Raw genomic sequence first — 24473 nt, 5'->3', positions numbered from 1 at the left:
AAGGTTACGTTTTAATATGCTGATCTTTAGATTCACAGGGTCAATATTTGCACCAGACTTATGCTCTCGACAGAATTCAACCTTTTTCTTTTTACCTGTTTGACTGGAAAATTATAAAATTGAACAGATGAAAGCTTTAGTCCAACATGATTCATTTATCTGAAATGCTCCTATTTTTCCATTTAAGCCCATTTTGGTCCTGCTGACTATATCAAAATTATGAAATTGAAGAGAAATAAGTGAACAAACAGAAACTCTAGACAAAGAACAGAGAGGGAAACAGAATCACAAAGAACAGAACCACAAGCACAGTTTAACCAATAGTATTTAATGGTTTATGCAACTGTTTGCTAAGGCCCAATTTCCCCCCAACAGTACTATTAGATAAACCAGTCCTTTGCATTTTATTGGCCAAAAATAAATTCAAACATACCTAAATAAATATGTGTTTATGAAAAAAAAAAAAAAAAAAGGGAGCACAGAGGCAGGCGGTTGTGGGTTGCCCAAAAACAGTAACAATTCTAATTAAAGGCAACATGAAAACAACTGTTTTCTTCATGAACTAAATTACACGAACAGATCTTTTCCGTAAAAATTGGGTCAATCCTCAAGCAGCTTCCGCTCCATGTCAAGTAGCACAGCTCTAAAACCATTCGTTATAAAAACAGGTGGAACACTGCCACCAGCTGGAAGTTAAAAGCTTTGGTCACAGGAGTTTGACTAGATGTGAGGGACGGCTTCGTCATCCCTCGTGGAGAAACTACACGGGTCTGAATTTAAACAGAATCAGGCGACGCTGCGCCGTTGAGGGTTCCAAACAGTAACGGCCCAGACTGGCTCGCTCGCTCGTTTAGCTTCAGGGAGATAAGAGCAAACAAAATGTTCATGTGTGTGAGGTTCTGACTACCTTGGACCAGAGAGGCTCATGCACGGATGCGCGCGTGTGTGTATGTGTGAGAGAGTATATGACTATGAGGCCTTCTGCAGTCCGTTCCATCTGGCCGAGCTGAAGCGGTTCAATACGTGGTTTTATTTTCTCTTTTTAAGCAGAAAAAGGAACATCAGAAACACTAAACTCACTTTTCACCAACACAGTGCCGAAAACTCGACCCTTCGCAGCGCGAGTCATCCAGGGCTTTGACCCCCGGAACAATGCCAGGACGGGTGGGCTGGGGTGGATGGACATTGGAGGGCTGTGGGGGTGGGGGGCGACTGTATCCGTTCCCAACCCCTCCTTGGCTTCTCACCCACCCCGTGCTGCCATCCGAACCCGTTTCCCTCCAACTCTCCATGGCAAGGTGAGATGCTGTTAGAACGGGGGAGCCGTCCCCCGTCCAACGAATGATCCGGTCAGTCGTTTAAGAGGCATGAGCTCAGTTTGAGGCGCTGCTGTTGGAGGAGCTGGATGTGGAGGCCACGGCCGTGCCGGAGCTGCCCGAGGAAGCCACTGATTTGCGGATGTGGGGCATTAGGAAGGGGTCGCTGGCCAGCTGGTGAACATCGATGCGGTCCTCCTTACGGTAGACCAGACAGCGCCTTACAAAGGCCTGAAGAAAAACACCGTAAGAGGGTGGGAATAATGGTCAGGTATGGCTGGTCAATTAATATATACAGTCGCAAGAGACACATGATCAATATAAATAGTACAGTACCCAAAAATTGTATTTCAGTAAGAGTAGCACTACTGCAACGTATTTTTACCCAGGTAAAGGTAAAACATAGCCACCCAAGAAATGAATCGTGTAAGAGTAAAAAAGTATTTGGCAAGAAGTCGACTCAAGTATAGAGTAACTGATCGAATTATCAATCATTTAATAATTAGAAATTACATCATCAGACAGACCAAAATATAAAATTAAATGGAAATGTTGGTATTTTAGGAACCAAAATGAAAATAATTGGCATAACTAATAAAAAAAATCCCAACAAAATCAGGCAAAACAATATTTTTCCAAATCAGTTTCTTTCAATATAAAACATATAAAAGATTAACAAAAACTGCCGGTGTGTGAATTATTTGATTAAAACGAGTTTGTTTTTCCATTCATTGGGTAGAGAACCCAGAAATTTTATTCAAATAAAAGTGGCGTTACTCCATCACGTAAAAGTAAAAACTACACAGTAGTAAATACTCTTAAAAGTACTTTTTCTCAAAAAAGTTACTCAAGTATTGAGTAAATGCAACCAGTTACTACTTAACTCTGAGTCAAATAATTGCTTGAACTCCTAGCCAGAACCGCAAAGCATTCTGGGAGAAGGAAAGGCTTTGCTGATAAACCTCTCACAAAGCAAGATTGGTGGAATCAATCACTCACTCACTCACTCACTCACTGGTTACCTAGCAACAATCTCTAGAGTAACTTGCGCAGCAGCAGTTATAGGTTTTGCCACTGTGCCTCATAACTGCTTAAAAATAAACAACAATAGGATTTCAGATATTCAAAACAAAAAAATTTAATAAATAATTATCGATATTGACTGATATAGAAACCTTAAAACGCAATAAGATTTTTTAGCTATATTGTACAGGTAAAACTATCCCAAAATTTATGTTATATATATTTAAAAAAAAAAAAAAGATAAAACTTATTTAACTGTAAAAACGAAACTCTTGGCTGTGGCTTTGGTGACGCTATGAAAATAAATACCTTGGCTTCAGGTGAGACTACAGGTTTTGGGGGGAACTGAACTTCTGTGGCCTTCAGGATCGTGTTCTCCTGCAGAATGTCCTGCTGAGACTGGTTGTGACCAAAAGGCTACGGCGGAAAAGGTAAAAAAATAAATAAAATAAAATAAAAGGTGTTGGCATAAAGTCGAAATCATAACCGAACTCAAAAACTGAACTCGACAAAAACAGACTTCTCGTCTGACTGCGACTCCTACCTTACGGCCGTATAAACACTGGTAGAAAATGACACCCACGGACCAAACGTCAACTTTATTGGAGATTTTCGGTGGCTCCTTGCCAACCACAAAACACTCTGGGGGCAGATACCTGGAAATAAAAGAGGAATTCATTTCTATGTGCGTAAATTTCACAAAACACACACCTGCAACCATTTTTCTATTTTCAAAAACTTTTCATGGCCACATTAAAAGTAAGAGTAGACGTCTACACGTGATTCTCGACAACTAAAATATAATAGAAAAGTTTATTTATTTCGGTAACTGAATTTAATTCTGTTGATTTTGATGTTTATGGTTCAAAGCTAACGCAAAATACAGTTTTATTTTTTTCTTCAGAATATCACGAGACCATTAAAAAACATTTTTTAAACGTAAATGTTTTGGTCTAAATAATTGCAAGAAAGACTGCCGAGTTGAAAGATCAGCAAATTTTAATAACACTCCCAACTAGTAGGGTAAACCACAAATTGTCATTGCCAAAGCGCTGTAATCCAAGATTAATACCGAAAAAAATTCAAGAATTGAGTGGAAGGAAAAAGTGTGGTAGAAAAGTCACTGAAGAGTTGGTGACCCCCAGTGTGTTGGTCTGGGAGCCAGTCTTACCAGTATGTTCCCGCTCCCTGTGAGGTCAGCTCCATCCCATCTACAGAGTTGTAGCTGTCGTCATCCATTATCTTCGAAAGGCCGAAATCTGTTATCTTAATCTCACCACAGGCAGTGCCATTCACAAGCAGGATATTACCTAAGAAGGGGTTACAAAAAAAACAACCCTGACATGAGTTGGCAATTTTTTTTAAACTTCATCTCACTATAGACGACGCACTTGGGCGCTATTTAGCCTTGTCTCTTAGAAAAAGCCGGTGAAGGCGCAATGCTGTAATTAAACTTTAATCCATCTATATAGTTCGATTTGTTTGGATTGGTCTGATTTTGCAATACATAAAAGAAATGATCTTTTTTTCTTCCAAGAAGAAGTGACATTTGTTGCAGGTTTGCAATAAAAAATGAAATTAATCGACTAACCAGAATTTTTTGTAATTTTTTTACAATCTGAATAGTTAGGTGATGTTGAATCTTAAAAAGAAAAAAGGTCAAAAGTCAAAAACTGCCTCGACATAAACAGACTTATCATCTTAGTGTGACTCCTAGAAATTTAGTTTTATAGATGTGCTTCTATTCCAAACGTGTGCCTCAAAATTAGAACTAGATGAAAAAGGTAACAAATGTGAAGACTGACCGGGTTTAAGGTCGTAGTGGATAATGGGCGGTCTGATTTCGTTGAGGTACTTGAGGGCGTTGACGATCTGCATGATGATGGAGCGTCCCTCCTTCTCCGACATCAGCTTGTGCTGCTTCAGGTAGAAGTCCAGGTCGTTGCCCTCGCAGTACTCCAGCACCGTGCAAAACCTGCTCAGACAGAGTCGGCAGGACGTCGGAGACTTTCATAGGTGGACGAAAGAAAAATTCAACAGTTGCACGCCTGCTCCAATGACTTACGAGTCAGTGTCAAGTGAAAAGTAGTCGTAGAGTTTAACTATCCGTGGGTGATCCAGCTCTTTATGGATTCTATATTCTCTGCATGCATGTCTGGAAAAAAACACAATAGCAAAAAAACAAAAAACAATATCTTTTGTTATTAACTAATAAAAATGCTTCTTAGACATTTTCATGTAAAAAGGATTCCATACATTTCCAGGCTGAACTTTCCAAAGTTCTTTTTTTTTTACATTCATTGTTACCAATTTAAAAAAAATACAATGAATCTGTAACAGGATACTTCTATATACTGCAGAATACATAAACTTCAAAAAAAGAAGAAAGAAGGAAATCAAGAAAGAAAGAATGTAAAAAAAATAAATAAAGGAAACAAGAAAGGACACATAGCAGCAAGTAAAGATTTAGACAAAATAAAGCTAAGAACTATAAATGTATTTTATACTCCTAATGTCCTTTTCCATACTTATCCAGACGTGAGAAACACTCAAATTCACTTCACTACATTTCCATATTTTTCCTAGTCTGCATTGGTCCTCTGAATGCACGGTTTATCACCATGAAAAAATGTTAGAATAATTCAAACACTCACTTGTGATAATTTTCCTTCTTCTCATCCCTCCAGTTCTTGTTTAACTGGTGGATTTTAACGGCAACGTACCTTTGCTCTGTTAAATCAAAGGCCTGAATAAAAAAAATTAAAAAATCTCCAGTTAGATAGAAAGTACATATGGCTTTGTTTTGCTTTAGCTGCACTAAGACTCTTGCCTCACGTTAAAATGGCTGCGTTCATTAATCATTTTAACGATGCTGACAGCAGATTCCTGGAACCCTGACATTTTGGCACAGTGATTAACCTCAAAACAATAACTTCAACCTAATGTAATACCAACTACAGCATGCACAGCGCAGACACAGTTTGACATCACAATGTGAACTGCTCTGATTTTATAAAGCAGCATTAGGACAAATAGGATCATTTTGTTAGTTTTTCAGCCTGTAAAAACTACTAAATAAAGACAAAACAGTAGCACAATGCAGTTAACAGACCGACTGGCTGGTCGTTCCTCTTGTAGCTTAGGAAAAGAAATGTTTTGTCTCACCTTGTAAACTTCACTGAAACCTCCTCGCCCGAGCAAATGGAGTAGCAGGTATCTGTCATTTAGCGTAGGATGATCTTTGAATCTAGGAAGAGGAGGAAATGATAAATGTAGCGTAAAAAAGATGAAGGAATTAAATTAATCTCAATTTTAGAGGTGAAACACACTTAATCCATATTGCAACGAGGGAACAATTATCATTTCCTCAGGGTCAAGTTGGTTTGGTTTAAATAAAAGAAATCTGTAAGGGGCAATTTTCTCTAGCACTGTAAAAAGTCATAAAAAAGCCATTTTCCTTTGTGTAACTTCATATTAAAAAACCCAATTAAAAATGCCAAATACAAAAGCTCAACTGGATTTAAACAAAAGAGGATTCAAGTTCAGCCAAAAGTGCAACTTTAAAGGAAAAAAATGATTTGTATTTAATATCTGTACATTTTTTTATGAGCTTGTTTAAATGTTATTCCTTTATATATTAACATCATCAATATAATTACCAGTAGTAATTATTTACACACGATACCCTGGGGTCATGTGAGTGAACTTCATGAACGAAACACCAAGCATCCACAGAATGTTTGGAGAAAACGTCCTGAGCTTTGATAAAGATTTTAAGAACATTTTATTTAAATTATTAGCATATATATACAGATTGTTTGGCTCAATGTCTAAGCTTTGACTAATCCTGTGAAAGCTGAATAATAATACTGTAATTGCATCTTCAATAAAAAAAATAAAAAATAAAAAAAAAAGATTTTGTATTCCACGTCTGAAAAAGAAATCTTACTGGGAATTATCTTCATTGTGGATCCTTTTGAGCTCACGTATGTGAAGGTTTCTGACTCGCTCCAACCTCTCCAGCTCTGCCTGGATCTCGGCTTCCTCCTGCAAATACAAACAAGAAATCCACCCAAAAAATGTACCGCGTGAGAAAATTATTAAAATATCAAAAATAGAACTTGATGGGGTTGCTGAACGATAAATTGTCCCAGAAATTATTGCGATAAATGATAATATTGTCATTTTGAAACCATTTTTGACTAATGTGGCAATGGCATAGTAATGCAAGCACATCCACTCCAAGATCAAAACACTTTTAACCTTTAACTGGAACTGGAGAAATGTTTTAAATACTCTAAACAAATCAAATCAACAAAATTTAAAATGGATTATGAATATCTAATCAACACTGCATTTCAAAAATAATCATTCAGCTTAGAGAAAACAAGCAAAAGTGGCAGGTAATGCAAGCAAAATGTTTCTCAAAATGGCGGCTTTTCAACAATTTTAAAAGGGAGCATCTCTTCAACAACTTGTCCAAATGGATGTGATGACGCTCATTTTAATTCATCACGCGATTAATTGATTTATTGCTTAATATAACAGGCTTAGAAGGAATTTAAAACAATACATCATGCGTTACCTTTTTAAGGTACCCTAATCTTAGTTTAAAGATTTCTTCTTGCTCGTGGTACTCCGCCTGCGACAACCTGGGGGAAGATGGAACAAACCTCAGCGCACCGTCAAACATGTCGACGAGTTTCGAACGTCGAGGAGAAGAAGAGCAAGAAAAAGTGCTGTACGTTTCGCTTTCTGTCCCATTGGTCTTGCTTTTGCGTTTGTTTTGCTCCAGGCTCGGCGGCGGAGTCTGGGCCATGGAAGGCGGCTTGCGTTTGGCTAGGAGCTTTCTCTGCCTCTCGATGTCCTCCCGCTGAGAGTTGATCCTCTCTTGTTGTCTGGAATGCACATCGTTAAACAACTGCACCTCAATTCTCTTTTCAAGTTGAAACAACAAAATAAAAGAAAAAGTTTGTGTTCATCTACTCACTTGATAAGGTTTTGGAACGCATATCCGTCTGTCCACTGCTCAGTGAAGGATGCGCCGTGTCTTACTGTAGTGAAATGGCCCAATCGAAGTCTATCCTGCATACTTTTATCCCGGCAAGCCATTTTCTCCTGCTTGGACTGAGCGGCAGAGAAAAACACCAACCAAACATCACCGATCAGCTTCTCTCGAAGAGCAACGTTTTCAGACAACCCCCCCCAGCTCTCGTCAATTTCATACTTTTTCAATCAGCAGCTTCTTGGACATGGTCACACACTTGTTTAAGCGTTCCTTGTATCGTTCCAGCATCCTCTGCTGCTCATCGATTTGCCTTCTGAGTTCACAGTTCACCTGGAACAGAACGCACAGAGAGGCGAGAAATAAGCAAGGTGAAAAGGATTATTACAGTCCATCACATATGCAGAGAATCGACACGTGCGTGAGTGGAAAACCTTCACAGAGAGCGAGCAAAGTGGCACAGATGAAGTGTAATGAGATTAGTACCCGCAGCAAATCGTCTATTCGGCCCTCCTTCTTCTCCAGGTCAGAGTTCTTGCTGTTCTCCAGGGCTGTTAGTTTCTCTAAAGTAAGGTCGGACTAAGGAGCACAAAAGCCGTCGTTAATGGTGGGTTCATTCTGAGTAACTGCATATGTTACAGTTTATAGTTGTAATCATTAATGTACAGCTCTTCCACATCTTGTTAATGACTTCAAGTACATTTGTTTAGATTACATTACGTGGATCAACATAAAGTAGCAAAAATTGTGAAAATGTAGGAAATGATACATGGTTTTCAAAGTGTTTGGCCCGTAACTAAAAAGCCTGCATATCCATCCCCCCTCGAATGAAACGCGCTTAAATAAAATCTGCCTGCAGAATTCACCTGATTTGAGGCCTTAGCAGTTCGGTTAAGGCCTCAAAGGTCTGCAGCAGAACATTAATGAACAAACAGAATCATAAAGTCCAAGCGACACAGCCGACACGGCAGAGATGAAGTTGCGTAAAAGTTTAAAGCAGGGTTAGGTCATAAAATGATATCAAATGTTTTTTGGACATTGCATAGGCAGAGTCAAATTTAAGATGTCCAAGAAATTTTTAATGCCACCTTGAATGAAATCTAAGACTGAAAAAACAAAAACAAACTATAAACTATAAATATAGGGCTGGCTTCTATGGGTTGAGCCTGTATCCAAATTAATCAGCCAACTGGTGATATATTTGGAAATACCCATGATAGATGCAAAAAAAGCTAGCTAGCTAGATAGATAGCTTGTAAAGGTATATTAGCAGCTAGTTAGCCTTTATCACCTTGAGTCACCCAACACAATGAAGATGTTTACATGTGAATCAAACTTTTTCCTGACAGACATGTTCCAAAAGCAATAATAATAAAAACTACATACAAGATGAAATACTCCTGCCATGTCAAAATTTATGACTGGCAATAGGCGTTTTTAAGGTCAACTTACTTTTTTTTTGTTTTAAATACGTGGTCAATTGACTAACTGAACAGCCATGACAGCATTAAGCAGAAAAACCACCAAGAAGCCCACAGTCACTGTGGAGGAGCTGCAGACTTCTACAGCTCAGCTGGGAGAATCAACAGCTATTCGTCATCCACAAACCCCTAATGCTAGAATGACAAGTAGTGAGCCGTTGAAAGTCATAAGCTGCATTCACAGTCTGCCACAAGCCATGCAGGGACAAAGCAGACATGTGAAAGGTAGGGGCTCTGGCCAGAAGTGACCAGAATGTAGCCATTTTTAGCCTATGAGCAAATCGCTATGTTTAGCAGAATGCCAAAGCTGAATGTCAAACATGTTTTGCATATTGAAAAACTTGGTGGTAGTGGCAGCATCATGCTTTGAGGGAGGGTTTTTTTCAGCATGGACAGGAGTTGAGGGGAAAACAGACGGAGTAAAACACAAGGCTATCCCGGGGGGAAACCCCTTTAGGGACGGCAAAATACACGAGATACAATTGAACTGAATTCAAAAATACTTGATTGATTCCAATGGAAAAATAAATGAATAATTTGGGATGATGGTTCATCTCTAAACAAGAGAAAAACATTTCAGGGTTGAAACAAATCTCCCATTTACACATAGATTTTCATAGATTCAACCATTTCAATTTTACCCTCCAGACATTTGGGAACAAAATGTTCCCCAAGTTGGGATTTATAATCTTTATTGCCACAAATCCTGAGCCGAAGATCCTTAAAACAACTTACCAAAATGTCAATCATTTTGTAATCAGTTATACCATCATTTTAAAAAAAAATCTTCAAAAATATCAATAATTTGTTGAGGAATCCAAGCCGAACCCATTTGACCCCAACCTGGGACAAATTTTCCATCAAATCAAATTCTCACAATGGAATGGTTTCGCTCAAAAAAAACCCCCCAAAAAAAGTCTCCAGATGTGCAAAGCTGATAGAGACATACTTCAACAAACTTGAAAATGCAGCTGCAGCAAGAGACGCTTCTAGAAAGTACTGAGAGAGCAAGAAGTATACATATGCAAGCCGTACTTATCAGATTTTCATTTGGGAAACATGAGATGAATACCACGTATAACTTCCCAGACTTCACAATTATGCGTTATTTTATGAGATTCTGTCGCACAAGTTTCCAACAAATACAATAAAGTTTTGCTGTTGGACGACAAAATGTGAAAAAAATAAAATTTAGAGGTGAGTATATTCACCGTTTATGCCAACCATGCGACTTCTCGTAAACTACAATCAAGTTAATTACACAAACAGGTAGTTAGCATCCAATTAGTGTGTGAGGTACCTGTGTAGTTTTGTGAAGCATGTGAAGGACGACGGGCTTCATCGCACATGTGGAGAGCTCCGCGTTGACAGAGCTGATGGACGAAGGGCTTCCTTGCTGCATCTGGGAGGAAGAAACATTGTTCAACGGAGACGTTTCACTTTTGTTGTGAAAGGAAAACAAAACGCCCTCACTTTAATAAGTCATCAGGATTTGGTGGAATGTGTCACCACGAAGAATATCACAACTATTTATCCCCCCACCTCCCCAACGTATGTTTTTTTTAATAAGAAATTTTAAATCAATCATCTATTTAATGACCACTAGAACATGTGAACACACATCTGATTCCTCTCACTCGTGAACAGACCTCACCCGCTGGTGTTAGTAACAAGCATGGAATAAAGAGAATGACAAGAAAGAGCGTCGTGAAATTAAAAAGAAGGCAAGAAAAACACCACAGAGCCAAACAACGCTCACCGTGACGGGAGGGTTGGACAGAGAGTGTTGTGGGGAAGAGCGGACCACTGGCGGAATTCCCCTAGCAGGGCTGGTACCAGGACCGCTACCTCCCGCAAACTGACACGTGAGGGAAAGAAGATAAATGGAAAGGCGAGTGAAGACCGGGTTAGAAAGAAGGAACGAAAAGTTATACGGGTGAATCCAATGAGACAGGAGCACTCACCTCAAAATAATCGCTAATTTTAAGCCCCCTCGCTCCTGCTTTGCCTACAAGAAAAGAGGAGGTTCAATAAAAGGGAACGTGTAAGAAATGATGAAAGGGTCGTAAGTGGGGATTATGGTACCTTGGCTGCTGTCAAAGTGGTCCGCTTTGCGTTTTCTGACTCTCTGCTCGTTCGCCTTTTTCTCTGGAGTCTGTAAAGAAAGCAGCATAAACACACCGTGTGTGTGTGTGTGTGTGAGAGAGGTGGGGTAAATGGAAGGGTCCAACACAAATAAATCCAGTCAATATGCAAGAGAGACTAACCTCCAGCTCTTTGTCACTAAGTGAACCCAAGCTGCACAGACTCTGATTGGATGATTCATTCTGACTCTGACCTGAGCCCTGTTGGCAAAAAAAAAAGAAGAAAAAAAAAAGAAAAAAGGAAGGACTTAAATACACACAAAAAATGTTCGACGTATGTCCATGTGTTACTACTTTCAACATGTGGGAACTTGTGGGAAAAGGAGGACAAAAACATACGGTGAAAACGCTGAGAGACAAGAACGGTGATGGAGAGGTTTGGCTACGCGCAATCACCATAAAATCCCAAATGTGTGGAGACCTGCATCGGTACTAACGCCGGTTCCCTAGGTGATGCCTGTCAATCAAATGATTCACATCAGAATTCAGCAGGCGCTGTCCAATCAGAGCGAGACACTTAGTCATTCTGAGCACACTAGAGCTCCCTCGCTGAACCCTCCTAAAATGGCTGAACATTAGGCAAGCTGCTGGGGATCCATTCCTCGCTCCATCTGCCACCTTTACAAAATGTCATCCATTTTTCCTCCTTCTCCTCCTCAACGCATTTTCAAATCACCCTCTTTTTTTTCTTTTACTATGAAGACAACCACCAAGAAGATGCTTTTTTAAAAAAAATCTAAATGAAACAAGTAAAAAGAAAACTATTATGGCTGTTTGTTCATGAAGTTAGCAGACACTGTACGCCACATCTGCCTGTTTATCAAAAGACGTTTAATCCCTTTGTCCTTAACTTTTCTGCTGACTCAGTGCTTTACACAAAGAACGGCAGCGCCATTGAGCTATTCAAGGTCGAGGAGGAAAAGATAAGCCACCCTGTGACACTGAAGAAGCTATCGGACCACCAAACCATACGTCTTCACTCTCACCCATCTAGTAGAGGGCGACTGTGGCATGATGCCTTAGCAGGCGTCGCCATTTTCTCTGCGGCAGCAGCCATGCCATGCTCTGAGCTCAGCTCTGCCTATGGTTGGCACAGGGCCTGCTCTTGGCACCAACTCCGGCTCCCTAACTGTTCCAAGATCACCTTCTTCTAAGACTGACAGCTCCATCTACATAGCGAGGGTGCGGGGAGGAAAAGAAGAAGAAGAAGAAGAAAAAAAAAAGCCACCTCTCATTCTACCTGGTCAAAAACTATTTCCGCATTCTTCCTCTGCCCCCTACCAACCCCGTACTGTCTGCGGCCTTGTTGGCAGAGGCAGCCGCTCGCATATACAGCCGCTACATCACAAGCCAGGGAGCGATGCCATGTCAAAGCCGCCAAAAAACACAGACACGGGCTCAAGCTTCTCCGGAGACAAAGAAAAGGCAGGAGCCCAAGCTTGTTCGGGCTACAAAAAATTAATAAAAAAAATAAATAAATAAATCAGACTGATAATGGCGGTAAAGTAAAACAATAACACATAATCATAGAAATCTGTGACGAGAGAAGCATTTCCCCAGCTCAACCTTTGTGACATCTGGTGCATACGAACCTTACTCACTCCAACCCCCGTAAAGCGAGCCTCCAACAGCTCCTGTCGCCGGGGGTCCAGGCTGTGCAGTTCTTCCATCATGGCTGTGGAGACAAGAGTGCAAATTAAGGAAGGCATTCAAGAGCCTGGAATATTCAGATGGAAGAAGGGTGACAGTTTCAAAAGACACTGGTTGCGATGAGTCATGGCTGTGTTTAGCTATATGGATGTGGAAAATTCCTGTTCTGAGTCATCAATAAGTTTGACAATGTTTGATATTTATATCCATGAAGGAAAAGCCACTCAACTGCTGTTCAGCAAGACACCAAGAGTACGTAGAGCACAACTATAAGCAAATACTGATATTTCACATGCATCACAGACGAAGGCCAGATGTGTAAAGTCACTGCCTGGAAATTTATGGAATCACTTGATAACGCCTTGACATGACAGGCCTAAGTTTCATGGCGCTGTTATAAAAGGTCAGCAATGGAGGGACTGCCAAGGAACACTCACAGCAATGGGGAAAAGGCCACAAAGGACAATAAGTGGCCAGTTTGCTGACCGGTGCGAAGGTTTAAAATTACACGCCCAGAACTGGCTGCTATGTATGTCTGTTACCTACAGTTTGCATCTATATATTTAAAGTATAAATATATTTAAGGTATGGATTCTATAAGTCAATAGTGAAATCTTTGTTTACCTGCAACAAAATAAATGAAGTATTAATTTTGAGCACAATTAGTGAAATATCGGTTAGCTAACTTTAGGTAAACGAGTCAAGAAGCTACCGATGCTGACCATCAGTTAGCAATCTAAGCGGCTAACAGTTAGCTAATGATGTTTAGACTGAATTTCTTTAAAAGGGTAAACCAAAGCAATAAAATAATGTTTTGACAAATTCTCATCCAAGTATACTTAAAACACAAAGCCATTTCTTTCAATAAATACTGACCGTTAGGCGTTAGGTTTCCTATGGGTTAGGGCTATCCCTAAAATAAGCATCATCTGCCACGACATCTGGGCTCACTGGAGCAAAACATCCTTCAAACGAAAATCTTTTGTCTGAAAGCCTGTTCAGATACTCACTGCAGTTAAGATGTTCTCAGTTTTCTGGGGCTGTTGTCGCTGAAACCGTCTGCGTTGTCTCACCGGTGCTCGGCAGACCCTCCCAGACTAGGCCGCATCCAAAGCCACGTCCCTCGCGTGCTGGTTGTTGACGATCGAGACGCGGACGCCCGCTGAGCAGCTTCAGGTAGACCACGGAGGATTCCGGCGGAGGCCTCGACAAAACTCCGGGTCTCCCAAACCCGCCTTTCTGCGCTCCTTAAGCGGGGATCCCCATCATGTCCCTCGCTCCGAGGGTCATACCGCACTGTGGTCTGGTGTATCTCGCTCCACACAATGGCGACCCTGGAGAATTTGCGCTTTTCGGCAGGTATAATGTCTTTGAGCTAGTGTAGTTACCCCCTATATTTATCTCCCCCAGTGGTGCGGTGAATTTAGGGTCCTGGCTTTTCAGCTCGATCAAAACAAAGTTCGACACCAGTTTCCTTCCGAGCTGCAAAAAGGATCAAAACGACATCTGTTTTCGGAAGTTGTGCTTTTGGAAGCGTTTCAGTTGAATCCGGATCATTTCGGTTCGGATCTCACGTTTTTGCAATGTAAACAATAATCAGGAAAATCTCATATTTTCTCGTGAGATCGTTCAAGTAGTTTCACCTTCCTTCAGTCCACGCCTGCCCCAAAATCTGTTGTCCGGACCAATAACAAAACCCCCTCCACACAATGAAATTTAGCAGTGCCCACCCCCACACTAGTGATAAATTAATCAGAAACTTCCCATCCTAACTATGCTGCAGACATAATATAAAATTATTTCAAATGTGCAGGATTTTTTTCAGCACTGGGTTTTAATTTAGCATGTACAAAAAATGTCAAATACAAAAAAGTCATGCAATCTATTTTGAAAAATGTGTAAATTAAAACCAGTCTCTTTTTACAGCGGTTACCAGTTCTTTTTCAGATTAGACAACTCATCAGGAGAAAAGTCATCAATTTGGTGACCAGGAGCATTTTTCCAGATGAACATGTAAATAAAAAATGTCCACCAGGGTTATGGCAGCCAGTTCAAGAAAAAAATTTAATAAAAAAAACTCCATGATCCCATTGTTCCACGTCTTCTGAAAACGGCTGTAATCTTTGTCAGCTTAGGTGGGATTTTTCCTCTCGTCTCGCCTTGTTTCTCAACAAGGCTTGCGGTACTTGCACTGGATCCAAACCCTGTACATGGTGAGCTGTTTCCCTCTGTTCACCTGCAGCCGCCTGTCCACAAGGTTCTGCACTTTTTCAAGCCCAGCCTCTGCAAACAACTCATGAAGCTCATCTGAAACACAGAAAGGCACAAAAATGTGATTATATACATGTTGAAAGAATGAATCAGTAAGGGATAATATTAATGAAAAAAAAAAACTAAAACTGTATAAAGCTAGTCATTTATACCCTGAGTAAAGAAATAAACTCGTGTTCCGTCCCCTCTGACGTAAAAGTTTTCTGACAGACATCTCCCTAAGAAAAATAAACAAAGACAGTTATAAAGATGAAACAGTTAAACATTTCAATGTTACAGTGACATTTTGTATTATTGACTGCTAACAGTTTATGACAAGAGTGTGACTCATTTTAAGCAAATTCTTCCCAGTAGGACAGAAATCTTTAGCAATTCTAGACCTTTTGAACCTTGACACAACCTGACTCACCTTTCTTGAAGCGCAGCTGTGCCATATCGTAGCGTCCATAATCCCTCAGCAGCATCACACCACCTGGTTTCAGCAGACCTGCTAATCTACTGATGGAGGCCTGCATCCTGAGATGGGAGGAGGAGGGGGGGGGGGACACTTACACAGTGTCTGCAACATGATAAAGATGTACGCAAAAATGAAAGCACAAAACTAGGCAAAGCAATATCCGTTCGTACTGGTCGGGATGCAGAGCCGACAGCACAAAGATCAGCACGATAACGTCCAGGGATCCATCAGGGATGGGGAAACTGGCCTCGACGTCGCTCAAGTCGTGCACAAAGGCAAAGCAGCGGTTCAAATCGTACTCTGGATTAGTCTGATGACGAGAGAAACTTTGAGTTAGTCACTCACATGCTAAAGATCAGAAGAAACTGCTCTTTTATGAGTCAAATCGGCTCACCTTCACTAATTCCACAGCAGTGCTGGAGAAATCACAGCAGTAAACAAAAAGTCCAGGGTCACTGCAGAAGACAAAGCTGCAGTTATAGAGACTGCAAAAGGTCAGGAGTCGTCTTTTTCAGACACGATGTAACTTTTTTTTTTCTTGTGTGTTCTTACTTGTTGGTCTTGAGTATTGGGAAAACTGTGTTGCCCACACCACAACCAACCTGCACAGAAGGGATGTTATGTTTCAGGAGAATTAACCATTTCAAACGGAACAAATGCAATAATGGCAAACAAAATGGGCTCTGTTTGAAAGTGTGTGTGCCATTTGAATGTTTAGAGAATCTTAAAGAACAAGAAAGAACATCATAATTTCAATTGGATTACATTCATTTAGTGGGAGAAGTCAAATGTTTAAAAGATGTTCACATATTTCAACTTGTTAGATGGCTTTTCAGAGTTAATCTTAACAAAAAAAATATCACAATTTTGACACTTCTGGAAAACATTTTACAAGGCTGGAACATAAGAGTGTCTGGTTCCTTCCAGGTCCTGAGTCCTACGCGCTCTTCCTTTCTGCTCATCCAACAGGATTTGGGTTTAGGGGACTGAGATGGCCATGGCAGAAGGTGGATCTTGTATCTTTGGCCATATGCTTTGGATCATTATTCTGCCAAAACACCCACTAACAAAAAAAGTCAATTTTCTAGCAGTTGCAAATGATGGCATGCCCTCTAGTTTTCTGGAGCTCCCTTCAAATAATGTTTTCTCCCACTGAAAAACACAGACTTGAATTAAAGGTAAGCTTTTCTACATTTTTGTAGTTCATGCAATAAAAGCTGAATGAAACTGTAGCAGCTATATACAGGTTATAACCAGTGGTGGAGAAAGTACTCAAAAAATGTACTTAAGTAAAAGTACAAATACACAGTCAAAAATGTACTTAAGTAAAAGTCAAAGTACCACATTAACATTTTACTTAAGTAAAAGTAAAAAAGTCCTGGCTTTTAAAAATACTTAAGTATTAAAAGTAAAAGTACTTGCTGAATGCATTACCTAATCGCTAATATCATTAAGTGTGCCGATCGCATTTAATTTTAATACATCAGAAATGTGCCATTTTAATTAACACTACCACAGATTAAACATGTTCTTATTGTGTTTATTCTCTGTAACAGTTTAGTCTTAGATATGTGATTCTATGAATCATAATTTCAGGGATGGAAACATTTTGTCTCCTGTCCTAACATAGCATGAACTTCATTAGTCACATTTATTTAGAAAGAAATCTAACTGAAAGGGGATGTAAAGAAGGTGCGGGCGGGGTGGAGGACATGCAACCAAGGAGCCATGTAGCAGAGTTGTAGTCAAGACCACCGAACCCGAGACCAAGACCAGCGCCCCGCGTTAAATGACACAATAACATTAAGTTTACCTATCAAAATTGGTTTTCAGATTGATCTGAAAGATCCACATTCCCATAAAAACACTTAGATATTAAATACTTAGAGCTGTAATATATTTAACCAGTATCAATTAAAACTCACTTCATTCTGTTTTGCTTTCATCGCTGTGCTACAATCCGCAGAGGTCTCCTGCTATTCCTAGAAAAATAACTCCCTGGGCGGTTGCCCATATTGCAAATGTCAGAAACCACAACTGAAATATTGCAATTAACGGTAAATAACGTTCAACTATGAACACTGTCCAACGTTCAACTTTTACTTATTCAGCGATTAAATGAATGTCTACCGCACACTGTGTACCGCAGTGTACACAAGAACAAAGAACGGCTCTCAGTGAGGCTTCAGTCCTTAGGACTTAGTAAAGATCCGTCCAGAAGAATCGGATCGTTCCTGAATGTCATATCACTATATTGCAGACTTTGGTCACAGCGTTGTCCCATAAATGCGACACCTCAGTCAACACCTCCACACAATAATTCAGCGCATGAGTGACAACTTTTTTTCATCAGATGCAACATGTGTCTCAGTACAGCTAGCTTTGCTAGCACAGATCTTACCTTTCTTTAAGCTTTCCTTCCAAGTGACGCTAAAAGTTGGACGAAGTCCCCACCGTCTGTGAAAGCGATGCGCTGCTGATTTTACATGTCGCCATATCAATTTATGCAGCGCTATTATATTATAGACAAACATCTCCTCCCGCTCAGAGGAAACCACTGCGCATGTCTGGAGCTCCGCGTGCGAGTAAAGGTGGAGCCGATGGGTGACAACAGACACTAAGTCACGTTATTGCTCGGATTTTACGGCGCCACCTTAAGTCCCTGAACGTCACATTTTAACGGAAGAAAAGAGCAACGCGACTTGGATGTAACGAGTAACGAGACAGTTTTGTAGAAATGTAGTGAAGTAGAAAGTACAGATACTTACTGTAAAATGTAGTGGAGTAAAAGTAGAAAGTCCCCATTATTAAATCTACTTAAGTAAAGTACAGATACACGAAAACTGTACTTAAGTACAGTAACGAAGTACTTGTACTTCGTTACTTTCCACCACTGCTTATAACACCTTCTTCCAAAAGTTTTCAGTGTGTCCCACGCATCACAGAATAGCTCTACTAAAACACACCTAGACTCTGTTTAAAGGGACATGGGTTTTATTATTCAAGCCCATCATTTCAAGAATGTGTTTAACTCTACAGAACGTCACTGAAAAAAAAAATCTGACAATTTCCTGAACTAAATAAAACTATATTTAAAGCATTTATACAGTTAAAATGTGACCAACTTGCTGCTAGAATGATCTCTAACCTCCAGGATGCGATATGTGGCAGAGGAGCCTGGAAAGTCACAGTTGTCACCAGACAAAGCTGCAAAATCCCTGCATTGTTTTTGTTCACATCCGTCCTGATGGCTGCTGTCCACGCCCGAGTTGTTTGGCTGAGATTCGCGGTTCGGGTTGCGCTGTGGGGCAAGCTCTGGGAACTCTGTGAAGAGCCAGTGACGGTCTTTAAAGAAGCGATTCTCGTGTATCGTGTAAAACTCATTCCAGTATTCACTGGGCCGGCTGTTGTACTCCTCTGGAAGTAAAAGGCAGAAAAGCTAGTATTAAAAATAATAAATAAAGCAGACTTCCTACAACGTAACACACGTCTGCTTTCTCAAAGTCCAGTATAATAAAAAATAAAAATAAAGATCATGATTTAATTCTTATAAATATAAAAATATATTAATTTTCAAAGTTATAGTCTAACCTTGTTTTTCTAGAGGCAAAGGCTGATTGTTTTCTGAAACTTTCTTCTTTGCAGCTTCTTCCTGTTCGTCAGTCCACTCAACATTGTCCCTGGAGACCACAAAACATTATTATCCCAACTTTGTGAATAATAAAGTGACTGACCGTGAAGAAATTGTGTCTGATATTTTGATGTGGCACATTAGGCCTCATTTGTATGCTTTTTTAAATATTTTGATGCAGATTTGACCCAGAATTTAACAATTGCATTAGTCGCATCAACAACTCTCTTTTAAAATAGTAGTGTTCGCCCGTACAGAGTGCATTAAGGTAAAGTACATAATGAGTACTCACTCTGAACCCCACTGACATGGATGAAATGTAATGTTTTTTCATGGATGAAAAAAAAAGTTTATACTTATTTATTTGATCAAGGAATAATTTTGAAAATGTATTGGCTAACCATCAAATATGGCAACTTTATGACCATCACCTTGATTTTTGGAGATACGACCAAGGTAACAGCGGGCAACCGTATGGTACTGCCCCTTTTACCGTAATGACACACAGTAGAGAGGAAAAGTAATTTTTATCAGAAAACAGTCGTATTTTCTAAGTGTCGGCTTGCTTGAACGCAGTAAAAAATTACAAAAATAAATAAACAAAAAATCGCAACGTTACAAAAGCTGAACTCAACGATCCAAAGCTAAAGATAATGCTGAAAAGGTCTCCTCCCCACAAAAGATATACGTGAACCCATTCCATCCTGTTTGGGTCTGTGGTACCGACCATGCGTTGTGCTGGAAGACCTGCCGCGGGTCTGTAAGGAAGCGTGTCCCGAACTGAGGCCTTTTGGTGTCCTCAGAGGAAGAATTTGAAAGTGTCAAGCTGATTTCAGTGTTTTCAGCCTCCACTCCGTCCACGGTGCGGGGCGCCGCCATGATGGATCTGACGAAGAAGGGAGTGACGCATTCAGGGACAAGCGGAAAAGATATTCAAGGGTTGAAACATGCTGATAGTTCATATTAATCAGCTAAAAAAGCACATTGTATTTAACATTGCACAGGTATGGAGAGCCATTTGAGTCAAAATTAAGTAAATAAATAAATAAATAAATAAATAAATAAATAAATAAATAAATGTGGATTCTGTGAACCTTCACTCTTCTAATTTGATTTTTAGATTAAATGCAAAATGTACTTTATTCTGAAAAGAGAAACTTGGACCACGGAGCAATAGTCCAGTCCACAAAGCAACCAATAGGAATTTCATTAATCATATTGTCTGAGTAAATTGCTTCCTGTCAAAAACGTTGTTTCTTTCTCATGTGATATGTTTTTTTATTGTTAATATAGTTTGTGTTTTTAGTCCTGCAAAGCACTTTACATTACCTTGAGTCTAAATTGTGCAATACAAATAAACATCTTTGATTGCATTGTTACTTTCTTACACGCTAGGAAACTTTAATTGTGCATAGCACTTTTCTACACTAGGGGAGACATATACTGAGATAGTTCCAACGCCAGTTCTTTAATAATATTAAACTTCCCTCCATTAAAAACTCACATACTGTCATCATCAAGTTTGACAGTAAGGAAGTACAGCCACAACAAAATGGTAAGTCAGTTTTATAATCAAGCTGACTATGGATCGGTTCTAATAATCGGTTGTATTATGAATACCATATTGCGTATTTTAATCTGTTGTGTAAACAAAACTTAAATCAATAAAACTCTCAAGCACAATGTTGAAAGTTATTCTTTGAATAGACCCTAAAAGTATGAAGTTAAGAGGAATATGTACATTTTAGTCATTGCGAAATAGCTCATGCAATAACTAATGTTTAGTATAATGTCACAGAAATTATTCAAAATTGTACACCAGGTTTTAATAGCAAAAATCTCCTCAGGAAAACAATAATTTTCCAGGAACAGACTTGCCACACAAACCGATACTTGGAACGCTCCCCAAGGGCGTAGGAACAAGTTTATCTTTTTTTTGGGGGGCGGGGACGACATATCGGAAACTTGAAAGATCCGTAAATAGCTGAGCAAAATGTCAACAATGGTGTCATCAACGGTTACATTTACAATCCAATAATCAGATTAAATTACGTATCCAAGTAAGTATTTGTGATTATTTTAGAAAACACATATGTTGCTTTCTTCTTTTTCCTTGGGAGATAGGTTCATATGTAACAACAGCGACACAAACGTAAACGATGGAGGGAAAAGAGATGCACATTTCTATAGCTGATGGAGGAATTTTTATTGAGTGATCAAATACTCTTTCAAAGTAACTATGCCATCCATGGCAATAAACTAACTACACTAAAATCATATGTGTGTAGACCTGTCACAATAACAAATTTGATTTTGATAAACAATATTATTGTTGTTTAGACCCATTTTTTAAGTAATAATGTAATGGAAAATTATAATGCAAGAACACAATCTGAAAGATCAGTAAACTTAAAATTATAATGAACATTTAACACCGCAACTGGAGCATTTCAAATATCCAAAATAAATAACAAACGACAAATAAAATGAATTTTGAAGTCTTTGTAAATACATTTTTCTTCAAAAAAAGGTTTAGCTGAGACCAACGCACCAACCTGAAAGCTTTTATCATACAGTTTTTGTAGAAAGAAAGAGAAATAAAAAGAGAAGTGATAAATCATGCCAATGGAAATATTGATTTGTTTAATTATCTTGAGCACGGAGCTCATTGACCGGTGCGTTGAAGCGACCCGCAGCGGCACAAAGCTGACGCCGGCGCATGCGCAGCGTGTCGCAGCGCCTCGTGCATCTCTGATCTTTGCCAACTCGGTGCGGATCACGCGCGCCGCTTTCCCAGGCGGCTCCAATGTAAACCTTAACTATAACCTTGGGGCTGGTACAGTTTATATCAGTTAACTCACACATTGTGATTAACATTAGAGTTGCTACCTGTAACTATCCTAGCTCCCTGGCTGCGCTGGCAGTTTTGGCGGGTCTGAATCGCTGCCAACAAAAGACTCCGCTTCATATCCAAGACAACGAACAAATGTGTCCAGTTTTTGGCTTTTCCTTGCTCTCTTTTTTCCATCCTTCTCACTTTGCCGCCCACTCCAATTCCAAAGAGCAGAACAAATTGTATGTTTTTTGAACAATAACCATTTTTGTTGCTAAGAGATGAGTGTGTTACTGGTAACCAAGAGCCACGAAGTGAACTTCAGATATTACTTAGCGTAATTGTCAACGTAAATTCTGTATCTAATCAGGTAAGCGTTATTTCGACAGAGCTTTGTTTTATAACCTACTTGTTATTTATTGGTTTTAAGAGATAAGCGGGGTTTTTCTGGTAACGAACTGCCACGAAGTATAATCGAGATTTTACTTTTGTGTTGAATGTGTGTTTAATATAGCCTATTGCCATTAATGACAAACAAAAATTACTTTCTGCAAAATTGACCAACTGCACAATTCTTGTTAGTGTAAAATAAGTGGTATTTCAAAAGAGCGGGAGAAACATTATATTTTTTCATCAATAAGAATTGTTGTTGCTACGCTGTTAATCTGTTGCTTAGAGATGATCGCGTTTTCTGGTAACCAAGTTCCACAAAGTTCCATAAAGTAAACGTCCGAGAGACAGCAGAAGAAATCCTACGTTTTTTGAACAATAACAATTTTTGCTGCTAATCTGTTGCTAAGAGATGAGTGTGTTTACTAGTAACCAAGAGCCACGAAGTGAACTTCAGATATTTACTTTAGCGTAATTTGCCAACGGTAAATGTCTTGTATCTAATCAGGTAAGCGTTATTTCGAAAGAGCTTTTGTTTTATAAACTACTTGTTATTAATTTGGTTTTAAGAGATAAGCGGGGGTTTTCTGGTAACGAACTGCAACGAAGTATAATCCAGATTTTTACTTTTGAGTTGAATGTGTGTTTAGTATACTAGCCACTTATGACAAAAAATAACTTTTCTGAAAAATTGACCAACTGCACAATTCTTGTTAGTGTAAATAAGTGGTATTTCAAAGAGCGGGAGAAACATATTTTTTATCAATAAGAGTTTTTGTTGCTATGTTGTTAATCTGTTGCTTAGAGATGATCGCGTTTTCTGGTAACCAAGTTCCACAAGTTCCATAAAGTAAACGTCTGAGAGAGAGCAGAAGAAATCCTACGTTTTTTGAACAATAACAATTTTTGTTGCTAATCTGTTGCTAAGAGATGAGTGTGTTTACTGGTAACCAAGAGCCACGAAGTGAACTTCAGATCTTTACCTTTGCGAAAGTAAAAATCAAAAAGCAGAGCACAAACATTTCTAATGTAACTAATGCCCACATAAGCATTAGCTATTTTGTTTATTTATTAACCATGTTTAGCACACTGAATGGAGGAAGACAATGTAAGACAACATGCTAGTTGTAGCTCACATGCCACTGGCTGCATTTAGGCTAATGTTACCATTATTTGATCTTGATATTGCCTAATGTTTTGTGATACCAAGTATAGGCTACAGAACAAGACAGAAATATTTACAGAAAGAGATGTTTAAGCAGAATCATTTGCAAAGGCAGAAAGGAGAAAAAAACACCATTTATCTTAAACTCATAGAACTGGCTTTAATTTTGAGTTAAAGGAATTCTATTAAAAAACAGAGACACCTGCTTTACAAGCAGACTTAAAATGTTCCTTTCTGTGAGCACCTTATGTATCATCTGATATTGTTCGGACAGGTTCAGATCTGATATCACTGGCCTTGTTAAATTTCCTGTTCCCAAGTTCTCTGACGAGGCCCAGAAATTTGATAACGAGTCAGATTTCTAAGTTTTAAAATATTATCAGAAAGGTAGAAAGTTTGCAAATTATTTTCCTTACGCTTTACAGTTATGCAGCACTTTGTGTTGATCTGAAGTAATCATCTTTGTTGTAAAATATCTTGGAATTTGTGGCTGCAGCATTGCAAATGCTAGAAATAGTTATGGGATGTGAGCACTTCTGCACATCATGGTGCTTGTTAGAGAGCCCTAATATTGTATGTTTATGTTATTTCCTCAGTTGCTCAACATATACTGTTGCAGAAACTCACAGTTTCAGTGTTGGGGTCACATTGTATTTGGGAAACGTTTGATAGTTGTGCACATAAGACAAAAATGATGTAGTTTACTGCTAGGTGAAACGCTAGTTAAAATCAAACCTACTTGGAGATACTCAGACAATGTGTATATATATATTTATTCATATTTATATAAATTCCCTTCTCACCCTTCCGCAGGTGGACTCTTTCATCCGCTGAGCTTGGGTTGTCTACCAGAGGCCTGGGAGCTTGAGGGTTCTGCGCAGTATCTTGGCTGTGCCTAGAACCTGACATTTCCGGACTGAGATGTCTGATGTTGTTCCTGGGATCTGTTTTAGCCACTGCTCCAGTTTGGGGGTGACTGCCCCAAGGGCCCCGATGACCACAGGCACTACCACAGGTCCCTGCGCTCCTCGGCCCTGTAGACGCAGGGTGAATCCTAGCAACCTGCGGCCTCTTTGCCGGGAGCACCAGATTCCACCTGATGGTGTA

The 24473-nt window shown here is 39.4% G+C and overlaps 2 protein-coding genes across 4 annotated transcripts; both read right to left on the bottom strand.

Moving 5' to 3' along the window:
• Positions 1–307: 307 nt before the first annotated feature.
• On the bottom strand, positions 308–14324 carry tlk2 (tousled-like kinase 2). Of its 3 annotated transcripts, XM_008417007.3 has the most exons (21): positions 13630–14318; positions 12562–12644; positions 11093–11170; positions 10911–10980; positions 10790–10833; positions 10585–10683; positions 10126–10227; positions 7831–7923; positions 7567–7677; positions 7330–7466; positions 7085–7237; positions 6925–6991; positions 6289–6386; positions 5505–5586; positions 4994–5085; positions 4405–4494; positions 4145–4314; positions 3511–3649; positions 2884–2995; positions 2649–2756; positions 308–1547 (listed from the first exon to the last, which is right to left on the bottom strand). In XM_008417007.3, exons 2-21 carry the CDS (start codon positions 12640–12642, stop codon positions 1374–1376), a joined length of 2100 nt encoding a protein of 699 aa, XP_008415229.1. In that variant the 5' UTR covers positions 12643–12644; positions 13630–14318; the 3' UTR covers positions 308–1373. The 3 variants fall into 3 exon arrangements, with proteins under 3 accessions (XP_008415229.1, XP_008415226.2, XP_008415230.2); XM_008417004.3 differs by having other exon boundaries at positions 6925–7237; positions 13630–14324; XM_008417008.3 differs by lacking the exon at positions 10585–10683 and having other exon boundaries at positions 6925–7237; positions 13630–14324.
• Positions 14325–14429: 105 nt separating this feature from the next.
• Positions 14430–21956, bottom strand: mettl2a (methyltransferase 2A, methylcytidine). The gene is made up of 10 exons (XM_081610188.1): positions 21868–21956; positions 19706–19864; positions 18939–19027; positions 18496–18764; positions 15900–15949; positions 15742–15802; positions 15518–15657; positions 15300–15406; positions 15043–15108; positions 14430–14926 (listed from the first exon to the last, which is right to left on the bottom strand). The coding sequence occupies exons 2-10, from the start codon at positions 19855–19857 to the stop codon at positions 14787–14789; spliced, it is 1074 nt and encodes a 357-aa protein (XP_081466314.1). The 5' UTR covers positions 19858–19864; positions 21868–21956; the 3' UTR covers positions 14430–14786.
• Between the last annotated feature and the right edge of the window lie 2517 nt (positions 21957–24473).

This window comes from Poecilia reticulata, chromosome 8, assembly GCF_904066995.2.
Source record: "Poecilia reticulata chromosome 8, P_reticulata-male-v2, whole genome shotgun sequence".
Taxonomy (NCBI): domain Eukaryota; kingdom Metazoa; phylum Chordata; class Actinopteri; order Cyprinodontiformes; family Poeciliidae; genus Poecilia; species Poecilia reticulata.
This window is presented reverse-complemented; position numbering and strand designations above follow the sequence as displayed.